The 19,811-nt window shown below is 45.6% G+C and overlaps 1 protein-coding gene across 4 annotated transcripts in view; it reads right to left on the bottom strand.

Moving 5' to 3' along the window:
- Positions 1-1,347: 1,347 nt before the first annotated feature.
- NUSAP1 (nucleolar and spindle associated protein 1) overlaps positions 1,348-19,811 on the bottom strand; it is a 38,330-nt gene continuing 19,866 nt past the window's right edge. Inside the window, exons 5-11 of one of the 4 annotated variants that reach the window (XM_008269175.4) lie at positions 19,015-19,113; positions 13,977-14,086; positions 12,827-12,990; positions 11,566-11,720; positions 9,272-9,388; positions 3,377-3,485; positions 1,348-1,994 (exon numbers count right to left, since the gene is read on the bottom strand). In XM_008269175.4, the coding sequence (XP_008267397.2) occupies positions 1,901-1,994; positions 3,377-3,485; positions 9,272-9,388; positions 11,566-11,720; positions 12,827-12,990; positions 13,977-14,086; positions 19,015-19,113 (848 nt within the window). In that variant the 3' untranslated portion in view covers positions 1,348-1,900. The remainder of the gene's footprint in view (positions 1,995-3,376; positions 3,486-9,271; positions 9,389-11,565; positions 11,721-12,826; positions 12,991-13,976; positions 14,087-19,014; positions 19,114-19,811) is intronic. The other 3 variants (XM_008269176.4, XM_008269177.4, XM_051822065.2) reach the window with 3 other exon arrangements.

The following is a 19,811-nucleotide window of genomic DNA, read 5'->3' as shown; positions in this document are numbered from 1 at the left end:
ACTTCTCAAGACTGTTTTCGCCATTTATATTTCCTTATGAATTTTCTAGTTAACTGCACAAAAAAACCAGGTGTGAATTTTATAAGGATTCTATTAAATCTACAGATCATTTTGGGAAGTGTTTTTAATCTAACAGTTGTATCTTATGATCCATGGATAACTCTTGAATTTCTTTAAGCAGTGTTTCCTAATTTTCAGGGTAAGAGCCTTGCAGTTTTGTTAATTTTATTCCCACGTATGTTTACTCTGTGATATTGTTGTGAATGAAACTTGAGAAATTTCATGTTCAGTGCTAGGAAATAGAAATTTAATTGTTGGTATTCATCTTACAATCTGTATCCTTCATGAACTTATTCTATAGTAGCTTTTTAAGTGAATGCTTTAGGACTTTCTATATAATTTCAAAGCTTTACAGAGGGGTATCCGAGTATACTAATTGTACATGTGTAATATGTTTAGTTAGGCTAGAGTTCACATGCATATGCCTGTGAAACCATCATCAGAGTCAAGGTCATGATTATAATCCCACCTACCTTGAGGCAATCTCTGATCTGTTTTCTATCACTATAGTTCGTATTTTCTAGAATTTAATAGAAATAGGATCACACAATACAAGAAAAATCCAATTTCTATGAATAGTTTATTCCTTTATTCCAAGTAATATTATATGGGTATACCAGAATATATCCATCCATTCACCTGGTGATGGACATTTGGGTTATTACCAGTTTTTCACCATTAAATGTACCAAAAATATTCAGGGTAAAGTCTGCACAGGAATGTATGCTTTCATGTCTCTTGGGTACCTGCTGAGGAATGGTACGGTACGACTACACAGGATAAATGTAGATAAAACTTGTGGAAAACATTGACTAGTTTCTTTAAAAGTAGTTGTAGTATTTTACATTCATAGAAGTATATTTGATCAGATTTCTGCCTCTTGGTAGGAAAACAGGAATTTTTCAAATATTTAGGTATGTGCCATGCTCTGAACATATATATAAAGTATAACCAAACTTGAGAGGCGCTATGCAAATACAAAAGAAAAATACAGCCATTTATTATTATTTATTTGAGATGCAGAGTTAGAGAAGGAAAAACAGAAAGGAGTCATTCTTACGCAAGGGTCAGGAAAGGGCACAGCTAATTCTTATAAGAGACATGTTTACAAAGAATGAAAACCAGAGAGAGAAGAAATTTATTTATGAAAATCTTTGAATGGTACAAAACACAGAATCTCTACTTAGAGGAAGGAACAAAGATATAAGGTAAACAACTCTTTGTCTAAAATAAGTAAGCTGACAGCATAGTAAACCTTAATGTACTAATCATCAACTCTTGATTAAATAAGCAAGGCTGGAATAAACCTGTGACAGATGGCAATTATATGTAGTGGTTTGAACAAAGATGCATATAAGCTAAATACACTTCTTATGTAGATAAAATATTGATGCTATAACCGAACCATCAGCCCGGTTTCATAGCACCAGGTTCTTTAGACTACAGGATGAAGAGGTGGCCTTTCCCTCCCAGCATAGCCGCCTCTTGGTTTTGTTCAGACTCTCCTGGAGTGTGTGCTCCAACTAGCTGCCTATGGGTGAAAGCCCAAAGCAGACTGTAGCTGTGTTAAGGAGAACCAGCAGAGGGAACTTGACATTAAAAATCTAGTCTAGGAATCTGTAGTAGAAGAATGGTTTATGCAAAACCATTGCAAAGTATCTGAGCTTTAAGGTGGTGATATCTTTTCAGGGTACAGCACATGAAGAACTCCTGGACAGTACAGAGATTTAGATGTAGTAGAAAAAGAGGTTTTGACCAAAGCTTGGAAAACAGTACAAAATTATTTACAAAAGGAAACAAATTCAGAATGAAGGAACATTTATAGGATGTTCAAAAATGATTAATCTTTAACCACACTGAGGCCCCTTCGAGCTCCCAAAACCTTCGCTTTCTTCTCTTTTCGTTCTTGCTCATGTTTCTTCCGTTGCTCTTCCCTAAGGGGGACAGGTCACACGTGAGGCTGCAGCAGAGCTCGACAGACACTTCAGACATTACAGCCTAATGTCCAAACTTAAAATGATATTTGGCATGTTTGTGTAAAACCAGACTCGTCCAGGGCACTGGCTCTACCTTGCAGTTCTAACTCTTGGCCATTGTGTCTCAAAGGGCTTAGCAAGGGATGTTTTCCTCTTTGACATTAATTCTGCATTTAAATCATGCATGAAAAGAACCAGGGGCACTTTGGTGATTGGATTCAACCCCTGTACTTTACACATTTATTTAAAATTTGAAATCCCCACTCCTAGAAGTGAAGTCAAAGGTAAGTGCAAAATCAAGTAGTCCCAAGAAACCGCTAGAACTAGAGGCAGTGTCTACTGACTTAGGCCCCTGTGTTTGTTATCTCCCCTCTGGGGAATTGGGCAGCAAGAAAGAAAAGGCCCCAGATCATGTTAACTATCTTACACTCAAGTGCAGGTAAAGGCTTTGGCGGCAGCAAGATATAAACAACAGTAAACCCTGTTGAGGGTTCCTGGCAGGGAGTGTGAACTCGACTAGGCCCAGCTGCAGCCCAGAATGAGCTCAGGCTTTATTTGATTTGGAGGCTGAAGGAAGCCTTGAAAGACCAACATGTTTCTCCCCTGAGGAGGGCCCTGATGTGCCATCAAGCACGTTTCCTTAGGCTGAGGACTTCACAACCACGGGCACACCAGGGCCCCGGGGCACTTGAACACTGGTGTCAGGATTTCTCATGTAGAGCAGGGCTCAGTCGGGATCTTGTGACTTAACAGTAGCACCCTGGAAACAATGCAGCTGCCTGGGCCTCACTCCACACCTACCACGTGAGAATCCACTGCACTACAGGCAGGCGGCGGTAGTTTCCAAATTCTGTGGGTAACTGTGCTATAGCTTGTTCCCCAAAGATACAAATGCTAGAAGCATGAGCCCCTGTAACTGTACTGAGAAGGGGGTGGAAGCTTGAAGAGCCAGTGGGGGGAAGTCAGGGAATGAGGGCACCACTGTCTTTCGGGAATGGGTGAGGAGTTGCAGGACAGGATTAATGACCTTGACTATGGCATGCCCTAAAGTAAGGTTCAGACCCCACTCTAAGTGTTCCCGACATGTGATGGCATCTGCCATGGTATGATACAGCCTGAGGCTCTCTCCAGGAGACATCTGATCTCAAACTCCAAGAACTGTGAGTCAAAATCAACTACTTAAAAAAAATGCCCAGTCTTAGGTTACACAGATGGATTAGAACATTCCACTTGTAACCTTCAGCTGCACTGCCACTGTGAATCACCATCACTGAGAGGTGCTGGTTTATATGGTCTTTAAAAATGAAAAGAATTATACGAGTGGATACTTGTGAACTCACCTAGTCTGGAGTCGTGGTTGTTTGTAACTTTTCTTGTGGAAGCTAACTCTGTTTCCATGTTCATTCAGAGAATTATTTTCTTTAGATTGCCCCCATGGTTTCAGCTTTCCTAAATTTAGGACAGAAACAAAACCTTGATTTTTATTTATATTCCCAGCTTTATTCTCTTCAACTGTGGCTACCTGTCAACATTTACACTTTGTTTTTATGGACAACTGCCAAATATAGTTTGCCATTTCATTTCACATTCCACAGAGGACATATTTAATCCTTGGAAAATCACAGAAAAAAACCTGATCACATAGGTATTGCGCTTAAGGTAATATTTCATCTGTGCATTCTGTTATCTTTACTTGTGAAAATGCGGGAGTATTTTATCAAGTGAGTGGATGAGTGGGAATATTTTGTTGGCATCAGGACTGGAACTGGATCTAGTCATCCAAAAACCCAGAAGATCTGACATCAGTTTGTGGAAGAGATGTCTGCAGGTCTGTGTTCACCATGTCAGTATCCACAAAAGTCAAGATACAGAATCAGTCTAAGTGTCCATCAATAGATAAGCAGATAGAATGGGATATACTTGGATTTATATTACACAATGTAATACTATTCACCCTTACAAAGGAAGGAAATCCTGTCATTTGCAAAATGGTTGCAGTTTGAGAACACTGTTAGGTGAAATAAGCCAGGGACAGAAAGACACACAGTAGTACATCTTCCCATGTGTGGCATCTAAAAGAATTCATAGGAGTAGAGTAGAATGGCAGTTGCAGAAGGGAAGAGGGGTTAAGGGGAGAGGATCAAAGGGTACAACACTCTCAGGAGGAGTGAAGCATTTCTCTTAGACCTGTTGCGTGGTGTGGTGAATGTAGTTAATAGCACATTTTACTAGGGGGCTTCAAAAAGTTCCTGGACAATGCATGTTATTTTTTAATGCCAATTTTCTAGGAACTTTTTGAAATATCCTTGCATATTCCAAAATAATAAATTACAAATGTTCTCAAGATTAATCTGTATGTAAAAGACCATACTATTACTCTATACTCCCAAAAATGACAGTTATAAATTATAAAATGAAAAGAACTTGGACTAAATTTCCAGATGTTTAAAAAAAAAAAAAAACTTTGGGGCTGATGTAGCACAGCAGGTTAAGCTGCTGCTTGCCCTGCCTGCATCCCATATCAGTCCCAGCTGCTGTGCCTCTGATCCAGCTTCTTGCTAATGTGCCAAGAAAGGAAGTGGATGATGGTCCAGGTACTTGGGCCCCTGCCATCCATGTGGGAAGACACAGATGGACTTCTTGTCTCCTGGTTTTAGCCTGGCCCAGTCCTGGTCATTGTGGCCATTTCAGGAATGAACCAACAGCTGGAAGATCTGCCTATGTGTGTCTCTGTCACTGCCTTTCAAATAAATAAATCTTAAAACATTCCTGGGGTAGCATTGTGGCACAGTGAGTTAAGACATTGCCTGCAACAGTAGCATCCCATTGGGTACTGGTTTGAGTCCTGGCTCTTCTACTTATGATCTAGTTTCCTGCTAATACACCCAAGAAAAGATGGCCCATGTTCCTGGGCCCCTGCACTGTGGGAGACTTGAAGAAGCTCCTAGCTCCAGCCTGGCCCAGTCCTGGCCATTGTAGCCATTCGAGGGGCGAACCAGTGGATGGAAGATCTGTTTCTCCTTCTCTCTGTAACTCTGCTTTTCTTTTCTTTTTTTTTTTTTTTTTTTTGACAGGCAGAGTGGACAGTGAGAGAGAGAGACAGACAGAAAGGTCTTCCTTTGCCGTTGGTTCACCCTCCAATGGCCGCCGCGGCCGGCGCGCTGCGGCCGGCGCACCGCGCTGATCCGATGGCAGGAGCCAGGAGCCAGGTGCTTCTCCTGGTCTCCCATGGGGTGCAGGGCCCAAGCACCTGGGCCATCCTCCACTGCACTCCCGGGCCACAGCAGAGGGCTGGCCTGGAAGAGGGGCAACCGGGACAGAATCCGGCGCCCCGACCGGGACTAGAACCCGGTGTGCCGGCGCCGCTAGGCGGAGGATTAGCCTAGTGAGCCGCAGCGCCGGCCTGTAACTCTTGCTTTTCAAATAAAATTTTAAAAATTCCTGTGGTTCAGCCTCATATGCTACTACATAATAGATGCTTAGATTGCTTTTACAGTTATATCTGTGCCTGATAATTTTTTTTTCTAAAGATTTATTTATTTGAGAGGTAGAGTTACAGTGAGAGGAAGAGACAGAAAGGTCTTCCATTCACTGGTTCACTCCCCAAATGGCCGCAGTGGCCAGAGCTGGGCCATTCTGAAGCCAGGAGCTTCTTCCTGGTCCCCTACGCGGATGTAGGGGCCCAGCACCCGGGCCATCCTCCACTGGTTTCCCAGGCCACAGCAGAGAGCTGGATCAGAAGAGAAGCAGCAGGGACTAGAACCGGCACCCCATGTGATGCTGGCGCCACAGGCAGAGGATTAACCCACTGTGCCATGGCACCGGCCCCTGTGCCTGATGATTTTATAGATATCCAAATAGATAGACATTGGCTTTTAAGAAATTAAAAAATCCTAACCACTTAGGTCCACAATAGGCCACAGCTAGGGCTGAATCTGGGGGATTGCCAGGAATGCAATTCAGGTTCCCTGGTAGATAGTAGGAACCCAATTACTTGAGCCTTCACTGCTGCCCAACTTGGTTCTGCATTAGCAGGAAGATGGAGTCAGAAGCCAGAGGTGGGCATCAAATGCAGACACTCCGATGTACAGTGCAGGCATCTCAACTGCTAACTGCCTGCCCCATTCCTGTTTTTCAGAAAGGACTTTTACACCCACTGTTCCGTTCAATTCTTTCAAAAACTCCTGAAACAAGTAGTAATATTTATTTTCTCTTGCATAAACAAAAAACTAAATGAACTGTTGAGGATATAAAAAAGTAGAAGCACAGATGAAGCTCGAATCCAGGTTCTCTAGTAACTGGAAGTGACCAGTAGTCAGGGTCATTCCCGTACTGTATGCTTGGTGTGCACGTGCCAGGGACTGTTCTAGGTGCAGGTGACACAGTGATGAACCCAGCAGTCATGGCTCCCTGCTCTCTGGGAGAGACAGTGAGAGGGTGCTAAGTGCTGTGAAGGTTTGTCAGAGCAAGGCGTGAAGAGTGCTTGTGGTAGGAGGAAGGAAGGAAGACCTGAGGTAGAGACAGTGGGGGACACGCCATGCAAGGGGAGCACGAGCGCTGTGAGGTCTGCACGAGGCGTGGGGAGAGCAAGTTCAGACACCTGGAGGTAGGAATGCACTCCACGTCTGAGGGGCTCGGAGCGGTGTGGCTGGAGCGTAGTCGGGGGAAGTCAGTGCCACACTCCAGGCGTGAAGCAGAGAGGCTGCTCTGGAGTTCCGGCAGCTGTCAGGGTGACTTGGGCAGAGGACTGGAGGGAGAGGTGACAAGCAGTCACATTAAAGGTCTCTGCAAGGGGAGCAGAGAGGTGGAGGCAGAATCAGAGCGAAGAGTTGGACAAAGGCGAGGTTTGGCCCTGCATGAGGGGGCTGGAGTGGCCACAGATGGTATATCTCAGTGTTCCATATCTGTGGTGTTCCTTCTTTTTAAAACCAGTTTAGCTGCCTCTTGCCTCTAAGATTTGTAAATAAGATAAACAATGCTACCTAAGTGTGATTCTTTTATGAAGTCTTGGTGTTTTATAGTAATTCCAGAAGTACTGGAAGGTAGATTACATTAGGTATTGTTATTTTAAATGAATTTCAGGACACATTAATGTGTGCTGAAGAGTGACACCTGGCCAATATGTGTGCCAGGGTTAGGCCAGAGGTCCCACTCTGGGCTCCTACAGGAGCTGTAGAGAACATACTCCAGGGCCAGCGCTGTGGACTATGGGTAAAGCTGCTGCCTGCAGTGCCACCATCCCATATGGGCGCCAGTTCATGTCCCAGCTGCTCCACTTCCAATCCAGCTCTGTTATGGCCTGGGAAATTAGAAGATGGCCCAAGTCCTTGGGCCCCAGCACCAGCATGAGAGACCCAGAAGAGGCTCCTGTTTCCTGCCTTTGGATCAGTACAGCCCCAGCCATTGCGGCCAACTGGGCAGTGAACCAACGGATGGAAGACCTCTCTCTCTCTGCCTCTCCTTCTCTGTGTAACTCTTTCAAATAAATAAATCTTTAAAAAAAAAAAAAGAGGCTGCACACTGCACAGGCGGACTTACAAGTTTCTTGATTGTGGATGAAATTTAGTAGACTGAATTAAAAGCTAAGTTTAGGGGCTTGTGCTGTGGCACAGCAGGTTAAGCTACCATCTGTAGTGCCTACATCCCATATCGGCACCGGATCGAGTCCTAGCTGTCCCACTTTAATCCAGCTCTCTGCTATTGCTCCTGGGAAAGTAGTAGAAGATGGCCCAAATGCTTGGGCCCCTGTACCCATGTGGGAGACACAGAAGAAGATCCTGGCCCAACCCAGCCAGCTGTTGTGGCCCTCTAGGGAGTGAACCAGCAGATGGAAGATCTGTCTTCTGTAATTCTGACTTTCAAATAAATAAATAAATAAATCTTTGAACAAAACTAAATTTATTTTAGTAAAAGTAACTAAAAATACTTTTACTTTTATTTCAAAGAAAGATATCTTGCATCTATTGGTTTACTTCCCAAATACCTACAACAAACCAGGTCAAAGCAAGAAGGCTGGAACTCAACCCAGGTCTTTTACATGGACAGCAAGGAACCTATTACTGTACCATCATCCGCCACTTCCAAAGATATGCATTAGCAAGAAGGTGAATCAGAAGTGGAGAAGCCATACTTGAATCAGGCACTCCTGTGTGATGCAGGCATCCCAAACATTGGCTAATCACTGTGCCAAATGCCCATCCCCACGAAGTGTTTTTATTTTCTTTATTTTTTTTAAAGATTTTATTTATTTATTGAAAGGTAGAGTTACAGACAAAAGGAGAGACAGAGAGAAAGGTCTTCCATTCTCTGATTCATTCCCCAGATGGTCGCAATGGCCGGAGCTGAGCCGATCTGAAGCCAGGAGCCAGGAGCTAGGAGCTTCCTCCAGACTCCCACACGGGTGCAGGGGCCCAAGGACTTGGGCCATCTTTTACTGCTTTCCCAGGCCATAGCAGAGAGCTGGATTGGAAGTGGAGCAGCTGGGACTAGAACCAGTGCCCATATGGGATGCCTTCTGCGCCACAGTGCTGGCCCCTTTTTTTACTTTAATTTTTATTTATTATAAAGGTAAAGCTACCAAAGTGAAAGAGGTCATCTATCTGCTGGTTCACTTCTCAAACGCCTACATCAGCCAGGACTGGGCTAGGCCTGAAGCCAGGAGCCTGGAACTGCATCTGGGTCTTGCAAGTGGGCGGCAGGGACCCAAGTACATGAAACATCATCTGTTACCTCCTGGGTTGCATGTCAGCAGAAGCTGGATTGGAAGTGGAGGAGCCAGAACTCAAAACCTGGCACCAGGTGTGGTATGCAGGTGTTCCAAGTGGTGGTTAATCCCAACACCAATGCCCAACCCAGTGCCAAACACAATCCATGCATAATGTTTTCATAATTCACACTCTTGAACTTTTTAAAAATCCTTGTATGTGTGGATTTAAGTTTTTACTAAAATAAACGTAGCTTTTAATTCTATTCTCTGCAGACTTTGAAGTACCTTGATGTTGGTTAGAAGTTATGCCTCTGAAGTAGAAGTGAGTCAGTCAGTGAGTGCATGTTTAATAGATATGCTTTCAAATCATAGGTCCATGTGGGAGCAGAGGCAGAGAAAGGCTCCTAAGCAAGTTAGGCCTCCCCTGAGTCTCTAGACTTTTCTCGTACCCTGCAGAATTTTTAATTCTAAGGTTTTTTTGTTTTATTTTGTTTTAACCAGCCTTGTTCATCTAAACACTTCCACATACCTTTATGTGGCTCATAGTTGAGGGGTCGAGACAAACTTGCTTTGAGATCAAAAACAGGTTTCTTATTGGAGACTGGAGTCTGTGTTGCTATAGTCGTCAACTTGAAGGGGCTAATAACTGAAAAGAAACAAAGTCACCAAAGGAAAATTAGGAAAAAATGCAGCGCCCAAGTATTCTAAATGGTAGGCCATTTCCTAGGGTCCTGTGTGAAGAAATAAGTGTTTCCTTGAGGCCTGATCACAAACAGATGAAAGACTCGTGGCTCTGGCTGCTGTTCGTGAAAGCGATTATCCTCTAAGAATGGGACTGTTTGTACTGTACGTCAGAATGGTGTCACTGAGTGAGCCTTTTGCTGCAGTTGGGCAAGAACTATCTGGCACACCTTACAATCCTTCCCCTCACAGCACAAGTCAGCCGGCTGCATCCAGGTCACTGCCGAATGTTAGCACTTGCTTGTGTGAACCAGGAGCTAGGACCTCTTGGTTCAGCAGGAAAGCACAGTGGCAAGTGCTGGCAGGGAGTGGAACGGTGAGGCTGTCATATGCCACCGGTGGGAGCAGGACTGGGTCCAGCTGAGCCGGCACAATGAACAGTGGCAGCCCCCTCAATCTGGGGTCAAGAAGCCCTCGCACACATACAGCAGCCACGCACAGTGTTCCTGGTCACACTGTCGACAGTAACGACAGCTGCAAACACCCACACACCCGGGGCAGTGAGAGGGACACGTACGCTGAAACAGCCACAGCACCGTGAGCCAGTGACGACTCAGCTGCTCAGGGAATGAAGCACATCACAGGGAAAAAATCAGTTTGGTTTTGTTTTTGTAAAAATTACGTTTAGATAATTGGAAAAAATGTACAAAAACTATCCCACCCCAACTGAGGACACCCGGGAATTGCTCCCCTGAGACAGCCAGGACATGGCATATGCCTACTTCCGGCCTCATGTGAGTCCTTTCTCATCATAAAGTAGGCAGCTGCTGCTGAGTGCCCCCCAGCGCTCTGTCAAAAAACCACCAAGTTACACAATCGTGTGTTCAGTGACCTTGCACTTCTGCAAGCCCTTGTTTTCCTGATTTGGAATGTTCCATGGGGTGCTACAGGGACAAGGCAAGAATAAGAGGCCATCTGGGCTCTCTTGGAGTTGAGCTGTGTCACTGTTCAATCCCTAGGTGGGGAGCAACCCGGACTAGACTAAGTTACTGGAATTAAGACTTATTCTATGCATCTGCTCTCCCACAATATGGCGCTGAGAAGGGAGAAGCAGCTTCTACACAGCTGCCTCCAGTTCAACCAATAAATTGTAGGACCTGCTCCTGATTGGAGGAGAGCAGCGTACTCGACGTGTGGGTAGCAGAGTTGGGATTGGTGGAAGAGGACTATAAAGGAGGAGAGAGACAACATGCACCAGGAACATCTAAGGGGAACATCTATCTGAAGGAACACCTGTGCAGCCCCCGAGAGAGCCGGCCGGCGGTGTGCCGCTCCCCTGCGGAAGTGGGGAAAGTGGCCAGGGGGAACCGCCCTTCCACGGAGGTGGAAGGGACGGTAGCCAACCCGGGAAGAACCAGCAGCAAACCCGGGGAGGGCCAAGCAGACAAAAGAACAGCGCAGGGTCCTGTGTCGTTCCTCCACGAAGACGGGGAGCGACAGGTTAAGGCACGAAGAATTCCTCAAATGGAGTCTCTACACCAGCAACAAGCATCCGTGTCCAAAGCTCCTAGGAGATTCCTCCTGTCCCTGGGAACCTGACCATCCTTTCCAGGTAATGAGAGCTCTTGGGACAACCAACACATTCTTTGGATAATGGTGACGTATCCAACATGAGCTCAGACCCAGTGGTCACACCGTCTGCCCCTTCACACTGGCACTACTGCAGTGTCAGCATTGCTGGGTCACTGCAGGTGGCCATCACGGAAGGACATGGAAGAGGACCTGTATGGCTTCTGGCTTGCAAAATCTATTTATCATTACTGTGGCATTTACCCCAGGAACTCTGTGCTCTGGAGTCCTGCTGACACCAGAGGCCTGCAGGGGCACACAGCGGCTGTGAAGAGCACATGCCCCTCGCCTGCAAGGCTGCACACTCCACGGGAAGGGCGCCCCGTGGGACGGAGTCCTTGGGCAGCTCAGCTTTTTGCTAGGGCCTCTGGCATTTCTTTCATCAGTATAAAATGAATACTAGTTGAAAAAGCCCTGCCTTTAATGTTATAACTTTGGACAGGCTCTACAGAAGCTCACATTGCACACTTTGGGGAAGTCGTGTGGCTACAGGATGCAGGAGGTTTTTCTTACCAGCAAAATTCCCCTTCGTGGTCTTTAACTTGGGCGTCCCGAGCACTGCCTGGCCCTTTGGGGTACTCCCAAAGACGGTCACGTGGGGAGACTTTCTGGCAGGAGTCTTGGTCAATGAACGCTTATGCTCATTATCTTTAGTAGCTGCTGAAAACCTAAATGGGACAGCAGGGTGTAAGACGTGTGTACCTGTGCCAACACTGACGTGTGTCAAGCTTACAAACAAAACCTGGCCATGACCACGCAGCAGCCAAGCACAGTGAACCCTGGCCATCTGATAGAATCTTGCAGAACAGACCTGTTCTCCAAAGGCTCACACTCAAGCTAACAACTTTAGCTATGAACTTCTGTTATTTGTAGCAGGCAGGTTTGTGTTGTCTGCCCTCCCAATCACATTATAAGACAGTGCTAAAAGGAAATCTTTGCAGGCCCCAAGTTAGAGTTCAGAAGGCAGCCCAAGAAGCTCTGCCTCTCCCCCTGGTGATGGCGAGTCACAGAGAACTGTCACACCTCATGATCATAATACCTTGCATCTTCTCAGCACAGGGGCGCATACTTGTAAATAAGCCCATTGTTTACTCATGGCAAATTAAATGTATTTCATTGATGTGGTTTTTTCCTATATCTTAAAATCTATGAGTCTGGGATGTTTTATAACTGGTAACAACATGTCAATAGTTAACACTGAGTGGCTTCATAAACTTAATGAGTTTTCAATCAATGGTGTCTTAGATGCAAAGAAAGTCCAGCACTAGCTTATATAAATACACATGGGGTTGGTGGTGGTGGGGTTAATGGAAAGGCATTTGTATTTTGATATATATTTGATGGTAGTCCTGAATCAACACCCTCAGTGAGGTCAGCATTGTGGCATGGTGGGTTGATCCACTACTTGCAATACCAGCATCCCACATTGGAATGCTGGCTCTCATCCTAGCTACTCCACTCTCATCCAGCTCCCTTTTATCGCGCCTGGGAAAGCAGAAGGTGGAACCATGTGCTTGGGCCTCTTCCACCCATGTTGGAGACCTGGACAGTGTTCCTAGCTCAACCTCGGCCTGGCCCAGACCTGGCTGTTGTAGCCATCTGAAGAATAAACCAACAGATGGAAGATATTTCGCTATCTCTCTTTCACTTTGTCTTTCAAACAGGTAAATAAACCTTCAAAAACAAAAACAGAAACTTAAAATAATTTTAGAACTTAAATATTGAAACTCATTTGAAATCTTGCCCTCAATGATGTGGCGAGAGGCTTCTTTACCTGACGTTCATTTTAGTTGCTGAGAGAGTGGAGCGCTTGGCTGAGCCCTTCAGACATAAGGTGCTCCGACCTGCGGGCTGCTGGCCGGCGGGGGTGCAGGCCACAGGGGGTCTTCCTCGCAGAGGAACTGGAGTTGCCGCCCCTCCCTTACCGACCGACTGCTTCTGAAGAGAGAATGAGGCGCTTTACAAGACGGGCCTCTCCCACAGCCACACTCCCGCCCAGCCCTGGAACCCCAGCTGGCACCCTTGCTTCTCCACCTCATCTCCCCTCCCTGCCCGGCCTGCTGCACACTTCTCTGCCACTGTCTTGATGTCGGGATTGTGCTGTCAACAGGACCCCTGGTTGTGCTGAATGTGCTGAAAGCCCCTGCGCTTCCTGAGCGGAGCAGGTAGTAAGACAGTCCCTCGTAGCTAGAAGGGAGGAGAAACACTCTCCTGGATACGGTCCCTCCACGAACATGGCATGCAGTTTATTCAGTGCAGCCAGGGAGGAATATCTAACTTAGCAGGTGGAATTTATAAATTATACTGCCCTGTCCCCTAAAGAAAAGAAAGATGAGAGGGAGGGAAGGAAATGCTCACTTTGAAATCACCGTGAAGGGTTCTATGTAGCTTCTTGTTTTAGAGCTTGTCAAGGGACAAAGAGCAATGAAATGTTGTACTATCAGTAGTCCAAGATCTGTTGCAAGCAGAAGCAATGTTACTTCAAAAACTGGCAACAGAAATAGGACAGTGGGAACTGACTTGCACAAAAATCAAAATGGGGGTAACGGATTCAACAAAGGGAAGAGCAAAGATAGCACAGATAGCAGTAGAAACAAATCTAAGAGCATATTTTTGGATCTTGGAATGGGCAGAGCCTAAGCATGCAAAAAACAACCTTCAAAGGAAAAATGAATAATTTTAACTAAAAACAAAAACCCTCTTCAAAGATAAGACACAACTGGTACCATTAAGGTAGTACCTACCATTAATTTCAGTAAATAGAAATGGGCAAAACTTAAGCAATTTTAACATAAAGATACTTTAAACCCAAGCATCCATCCCATTGTTCCCTGACAGAAAGTGAGAGGCCTTAACCATGGTGTTATATAGTGTCAGTTAACATCATAAAGTTTAGTCCCATTAGAACAATTGCTGTTACATACCTTGAGCTCACTAAATGGGTTGTGTTCTTTAAAATGTTTCCTTTTTCTCTCAACATATTGATCAATGGATTCCATTTCCTTAAAATGAGCCTCATGCAGCTTCTTAAAATCTGAAATATTACAAAAAATAGGAAAATAAAATCCACTTATTCACTTTTCTGTTAACACTCTCTTCTCTGCATCCCTAAAATACTTTTAATATCATCCTTGCTACAACTTGAATTTCAAAACATGTCTTTTTTTTTTAAGATTTATTTATTTGAAAGAATAACACACAGAGAGGTCTTCCTTCACTGGTTCACTCCCCAATTGGCCACAATGGCCAGAGCTGTGCTGATTCGAAGCCAGGAGCTTCCTCTGGGTCTCCAACATGGATACAGGGGCCCAAGGACTTGGGCCATCGTCTACTGCCTTCCCAGGCCATTGCAGAGAGCTGGATCAGAATTGGAGCAGCCAGGACTTGAACCAGCGTCCATATGGGATGCCGGCACTGCAGGTGGTGGCTTTACCCACTACACCACAGCGCCAGCCCCAAAACTTGTAGTTTTTAACCAATCAGGGACATCACCCTGGTGTCTATTTTGTTAACTAATGTCTTACTTTGGTCCTGAGGAGAAGAATTTCAGATTTATCTTCTCCGTCTATCAATTAGTCAAATCGCCTTTAATCATCATAAATTTGGTATTTTGTAGTGCTGAGAAAGTTCTGTAACAAGGATTAACCAACTCTTTCCGTAACGAGCCAGATAGTATTTAAGGCTTTGCAGCCTCATATGGGTGGTTTCTGTCCTCTATCAGCTTTTACTCCTTAGAACTGTGAGAATCCTTGGGGCCCGCATTGAGGAGAACCAGATCAAGTCACCGCCTGAGATGCAGGCATCGATGTGGGCACCAGCTTGTGTCTTTGCTCTGTTTTGGATCCAGCTCCCTGCTAATGACCTGGGAAAGAAGCAGAAGATGGGGGCCAGCATTGTGGGTTAAAGCCCCAGCTTGCAGTGCTGGCATCCCATATGGGCGCCAATTTGAGTCCTGATTGCTGGACTTCCAATCCAGCTCCACGATAATGTGCCTAGGAAAGCAGCAGAAGATAGCCCAAGTGCTTGGGCCCCTGCACCTACGTGGGAGACCGAGAAGAAGCTCCTGGCTCATGACTTTGGATCAGCTCAGCTCTGCCATTGTGGCCATCTGGGGAGTGAACCAGTGGATGGAAGACCTCTATCTCTGTAACTCTTTCAATAAGTAAAACTTAAAAGAAAAAAAAAAAAAAGCAGAAGATTGATCAAGTGGTTGGGCCCCTGTACCCATGTGAGAGACCTGGAAATAGCTCCTGGCCTCAGCCTGGCCCAGCCCTGGCCATTGCAGCCATCAGGGGAGTCAGCCAGTGGATGGGACTGCTTTGTCTCTGTCTCTCCCACTCTATCTGTAGCTCGTTTATTCCCCCTTACATTTTTAATATAAAGAGAATAGATTTCACGTATTTTATAGGTACCTTTTTTTTTTAAAGAGTTATTTATTTATTTGAGAGGCAGAGTTACAGAATGAGGGAGAGAGATAAGTCTTCTAATCCACTGGTTCACTCCCCAAATGGCCACAATGGCCGGAGCTGGGTCAGGCCAAAGCCAGGAGCTTCACCTGGGTCTCCCATATGGGTGCAGGGGCCCAAGCACTTGGTCCATCTTTCACTGCTTTCCCAGGCCATTAGCAGAGAGCTGGATCAGAATAAGAGCAGCAAGGACACTAATTGGCGCTGCAGGCGGAGGCTTAATCTACCTACTTCAGCACAGCGCCAGCCCCTCATAGGTACAATTCTAAGAGGACCATAATGCCCCCAATCTCTCTTTCCTTCCTCCAAATACATAATTTGAGTCCATTCTATAATCACAGGCTTAAAGTACCACTAACCATAATAAAGAACAAGTATAAAGACCACAGTCCATGAGTGTAAACAAGGGCTAAAAGCAATCAAATCACAGATGTTTCATTCCATTTTTTGGGGGGGGGGGGGCATTCTATATTAAGTACTACATATCAGAGAAAACATTTGTCTTTTTTTTTTTCTTTTTTGACAGGCAGAGTGGACAGTGAGAGAGAGAGAGAGAGAGAGAGAGAAAGGTCTTCCTTTGCCGTTGGTTCACCCTCCAATGGCCGCCGCTGCCGGCGCACCGCGCTGATCCGATGGCAGGAGCCAGGTGCCTCTCCTGGTCTCCCATGGGGTGCAGGGCCCAAGCACTTGGGCCATCCTCCACTGCCCTCCCTAGCCACAGCAGAGAGCTGGCCTGGAAGAGGGGCAACCGGGAAAGAATCCGGCGCCCCGACCAGGACTAGAACCCGGTGTGCCGGCGCCGCAAGGCAGAGGATTAGCCTAGTGAGCCGCGGCGCTGGCCAACATTTGTCTTTTGGGGACTGGATTATTTCACTAAGCATAATGGTTCCGAGTTGAATCTATTTTGTTGCAAAAGACAGGATTTCATTCTTTTTTAAATCTGAGTAGTATTCTATTGTCCATACATATACACCTACACACACACACACACACTTTTCTTTATCCAATCATCGGTTGATGGACATCTGCTTGATTTCACATCTTAGTTATTGTGAATTGAGCTGCACTAAACATGGGGTACCAATAACTCTTTCATATGCTTATTACATTTATTTTGGGCAAATTTCTGAAATATGGCTGGGTCATGGGGTAGATGATCTATTTTCAGATTTCTGAAGCATCTCCATACTGCCTTCCATAAACGTTGTACTAGTTTGCATCCTCACCAACAGTGTGTTAGGCTACCTTTTTCCCCCACATCTTTGCCAACATTTATTATTATTATTATTATTATTATTATTATTTTTGACAGGCAGAGTTAGAGAGAGAGAAAGGTCTTCCTTTTCTGTTGGTTCACTCCCCAAATGGCCGCCACAGCCAGCGCTGTGCCGATATGAAGCCAGGAGCCAGGTGTTTCCTCCTGGTCTCCCATGCGGGTGCAGGGCCCAAGCACTTGGGCCATCCTCCACTGCACTCCTGGGCCACAGCAGAGAGCTGGACTGTAAGAGGAGCAACTGGGACAGAATCCAGTGCCCCAACCAGGACTAGAACCTGGGGTGCCAGTGCCACAGGCAGAGGATTAGCCTAGTGAGCCGTAGTGCTGGCCTATTATTTTTTTATTTCTGTACAACAGCCATACTAACTGGGGTGAGGTAAAACATTGCGGTTTTTATTTGCATCTCCCTGATGGCTTGTGATCCTGAGCATTTTTTTTAAGGGGGGAATGCAGACTTTGGTCATTTCAGTACAATTTTTTTTTTGATAAAGATTTATTTATTTGAAAGTCAGAGTTACACAAAGGAGAGGCAGAGAGAGAGAGAGAGGTCTTCCATCTGCTGGTTCACTCCCCAATTGGCCACAACGGCTGCAGCTGCCCCAATCCAAAGCCAGGAGCAAGGAGTTTCTTCCGGGTCTCCCATGTGGGTACAGGGGTCCAAGGACTTGGGCCATCTTCCACTGCTTTCCCAGGCTATAGCAGAGAGCTGGACTGGAAGTGGAGCAGCCGGGTCTTGAACCGGTGCCCACATGGGATGCCAGCACTACAGGTGGCAGCTTTACCTACTACACCACAGCACTGGTCCCCTGAGCATTTTTCACGTGTCTGTTTCATCCTTTGAAAAATGCCTATTCATGTCCTCTGCCCATTTCTGAAATGGATTGTTTGGTTTCTGAATTTCATGAGTTCTTTGTAGATCCTGGATATTAATCCTTTATCAGATGCAAATGACTTTCTAGTAAATAAATAAGTCTTTTATTTATTTATTTTTTGACAGGCAGAGTTAGAGAGAGAGAGAGAGAGAGAGAGAGAGAGAAAGGTCTTCCTTTTGCCGTTGGTTCACCCCCTCAAATGGCTGCTATGGCTGGCACGCTGCGCCGTTCTGAAGCCAGGAGCCAGGCACCTCCTCCTGGTCTCCCATGCGGGTGCAGGGCCCAAGCACTTGGGCCATCCTCCACTGCACTCCCAGGCCACAGCAGAGAACTGGACTGGAAGAGGAGCAACCGGGACTAGAACCCGGGGTGCCGGCGCCACAGGCGGAGGATTAGGCTAGTGAGCAGTGGTGCCGGCCAATAAATAAGTCCTTTTATAAAAAAATGTAAAAGCCCTTCTTAGTTCAAGAAACAGACTGGCCAATGCAGATAGTAGTTTGCTGACTCAATGATATTTTTAAGTACATCAACATTTATTGAATCTTTAATATGTGATGAGCAACATTCTAACATCTAAGAGTCAATCACCATCCTACTGCTAAGCAGTCTACTGGAAATATAGGTAGAGAAGAATGACACGTCCAAACATGGAGTCCCTTAGATTTAGCAGGAATTCATGATGAGCTGGGCATCGTGCAACTACTTCATGGACAGCTATTCATCAGCTATGTATTGAATGCCTGCTACATGCCATTTACATGCTAGATAATCAGTACTGGAAACAATATTCTCAATGTGTATACCATCCTGATAAAACAGGTAGTATAAGCATTTCCACTTTATACTGAACAAGTGGGCCTACAGAAGATTAAACTGCTCAAGATCTCAAAGCTAAAAAAATCAGCATCAGGATGTAAGCCCAGGTTCCAGCCCCTATGCCTGTAGCTGTCCCAATCCACTGGCCTCCCCAACATCAGTCCAAAGTGGGCAAACCAGGACTTTTTCTTTGTGTACAAAAGTTACTTGAAAGAGCCAGCACTGTGGCATAGGGGGTAAAGCTGCTACCTGCAATGCCAGCATCCCATATGGCTGCTCTACTTTTTATCCAGCTCTCTGCTATGGCCTGGGAAAGCAGAAGACAGCCCAAGCCCTTGGGCTCCTGTACCCATGTGGGAGATCGAGAAGAAGCTCTTGGCTCCTGAGTGGCCTAGCTCTGGCCATTACACTCATCTGGGGAGTGAACCAGCAGATGGAAGACCTCTCTCTCTGCCTCTCAAATAAATCTTTAAAGTAAATAAATCTTAAAAAACAAAATAAATAAATAAATAAATAAACAAAACAAACTTACTTGGAGTAGTGACTGCAGTTCTTTTGTTTTTTCCAGGCTTGGAAAACCCATCTGTGTAGACAGACTTTCTTTGTGAAGGTACCTGTGAGTCTTCATTAACTAAATCCAAAGATACAAGTTTAATAAGGAATGTCGGCAACCTTCTCAGCAAGAAATGTCTAAGTGACCAGAGCATTTTCACGTGGAGGCTCTGGCGAGGTGGCAGAGATGGCACACAGGGCACCAACAATTAGGGACAGCCCTGCTTCAACTGCCGTGTGGCTGCTCCAAGGAGCTAGAAATCCGATGTGTATCCTTTATGGAAATATCCCAGAAGGCTACAAACCTATGTTTAGAAATTATATATGGACATGCTCTTATCATAACTAGAACAATAAAAAAAATCCCACAATCCCACCAGCCAAAGCAACATTGTGAGCACTTGAATATATTTCTTCTGGTCCTCTGCCGTCCCTACTTGTTATTTGTTTTTAAAGTCCTGTTGAGGGGCCAGTGCTGTGGCATAGTAGGTTAAACTTCCACTTGTGGTGCCAGCATCCCATATGGGTGCTGGTTCATGTCCTGGCTACTCCTCTTCTGATCCAGCTCTCTGCTTATGGCCTGGGAAAGCAGTGGAGGATAGCGCAAGTGCTTGGGCCCCTGCACCTGCATGGGAGATCCAAAAGAAGCTCCTGGCTTCAGGTCAGCCCAGCTCCGGGTGTGGCAGCCATTTGGGGAGTGAACAAGCAGATGGAAGACCCCTCTCTTTCTTGCCCACTGTCTCTCAAAGAAGTCTCTAAAAATAAAATCTGATTGAA

The sequence above is a fragment of the Oryctolagus cuniculus genome, chromosome 12 (assembly GCF_964237555.1).
Source record: "Oryctolagus cuniculus chromosome 12, mOryCun1.1, whole genome shotgun sequence".
Taxonomy (NCBI): domain Eukaryota; kingdom Metazoa; phylum Chordata; class Mammalia; order Lagomorpha; family Leporidae; genus Oryctolagus; species Oryctolagus cuniculus.
Note: the sequence above shows the minus strand (reverse complement) of the source record. Positions and strands in the feature narration are given on the sequence as shown.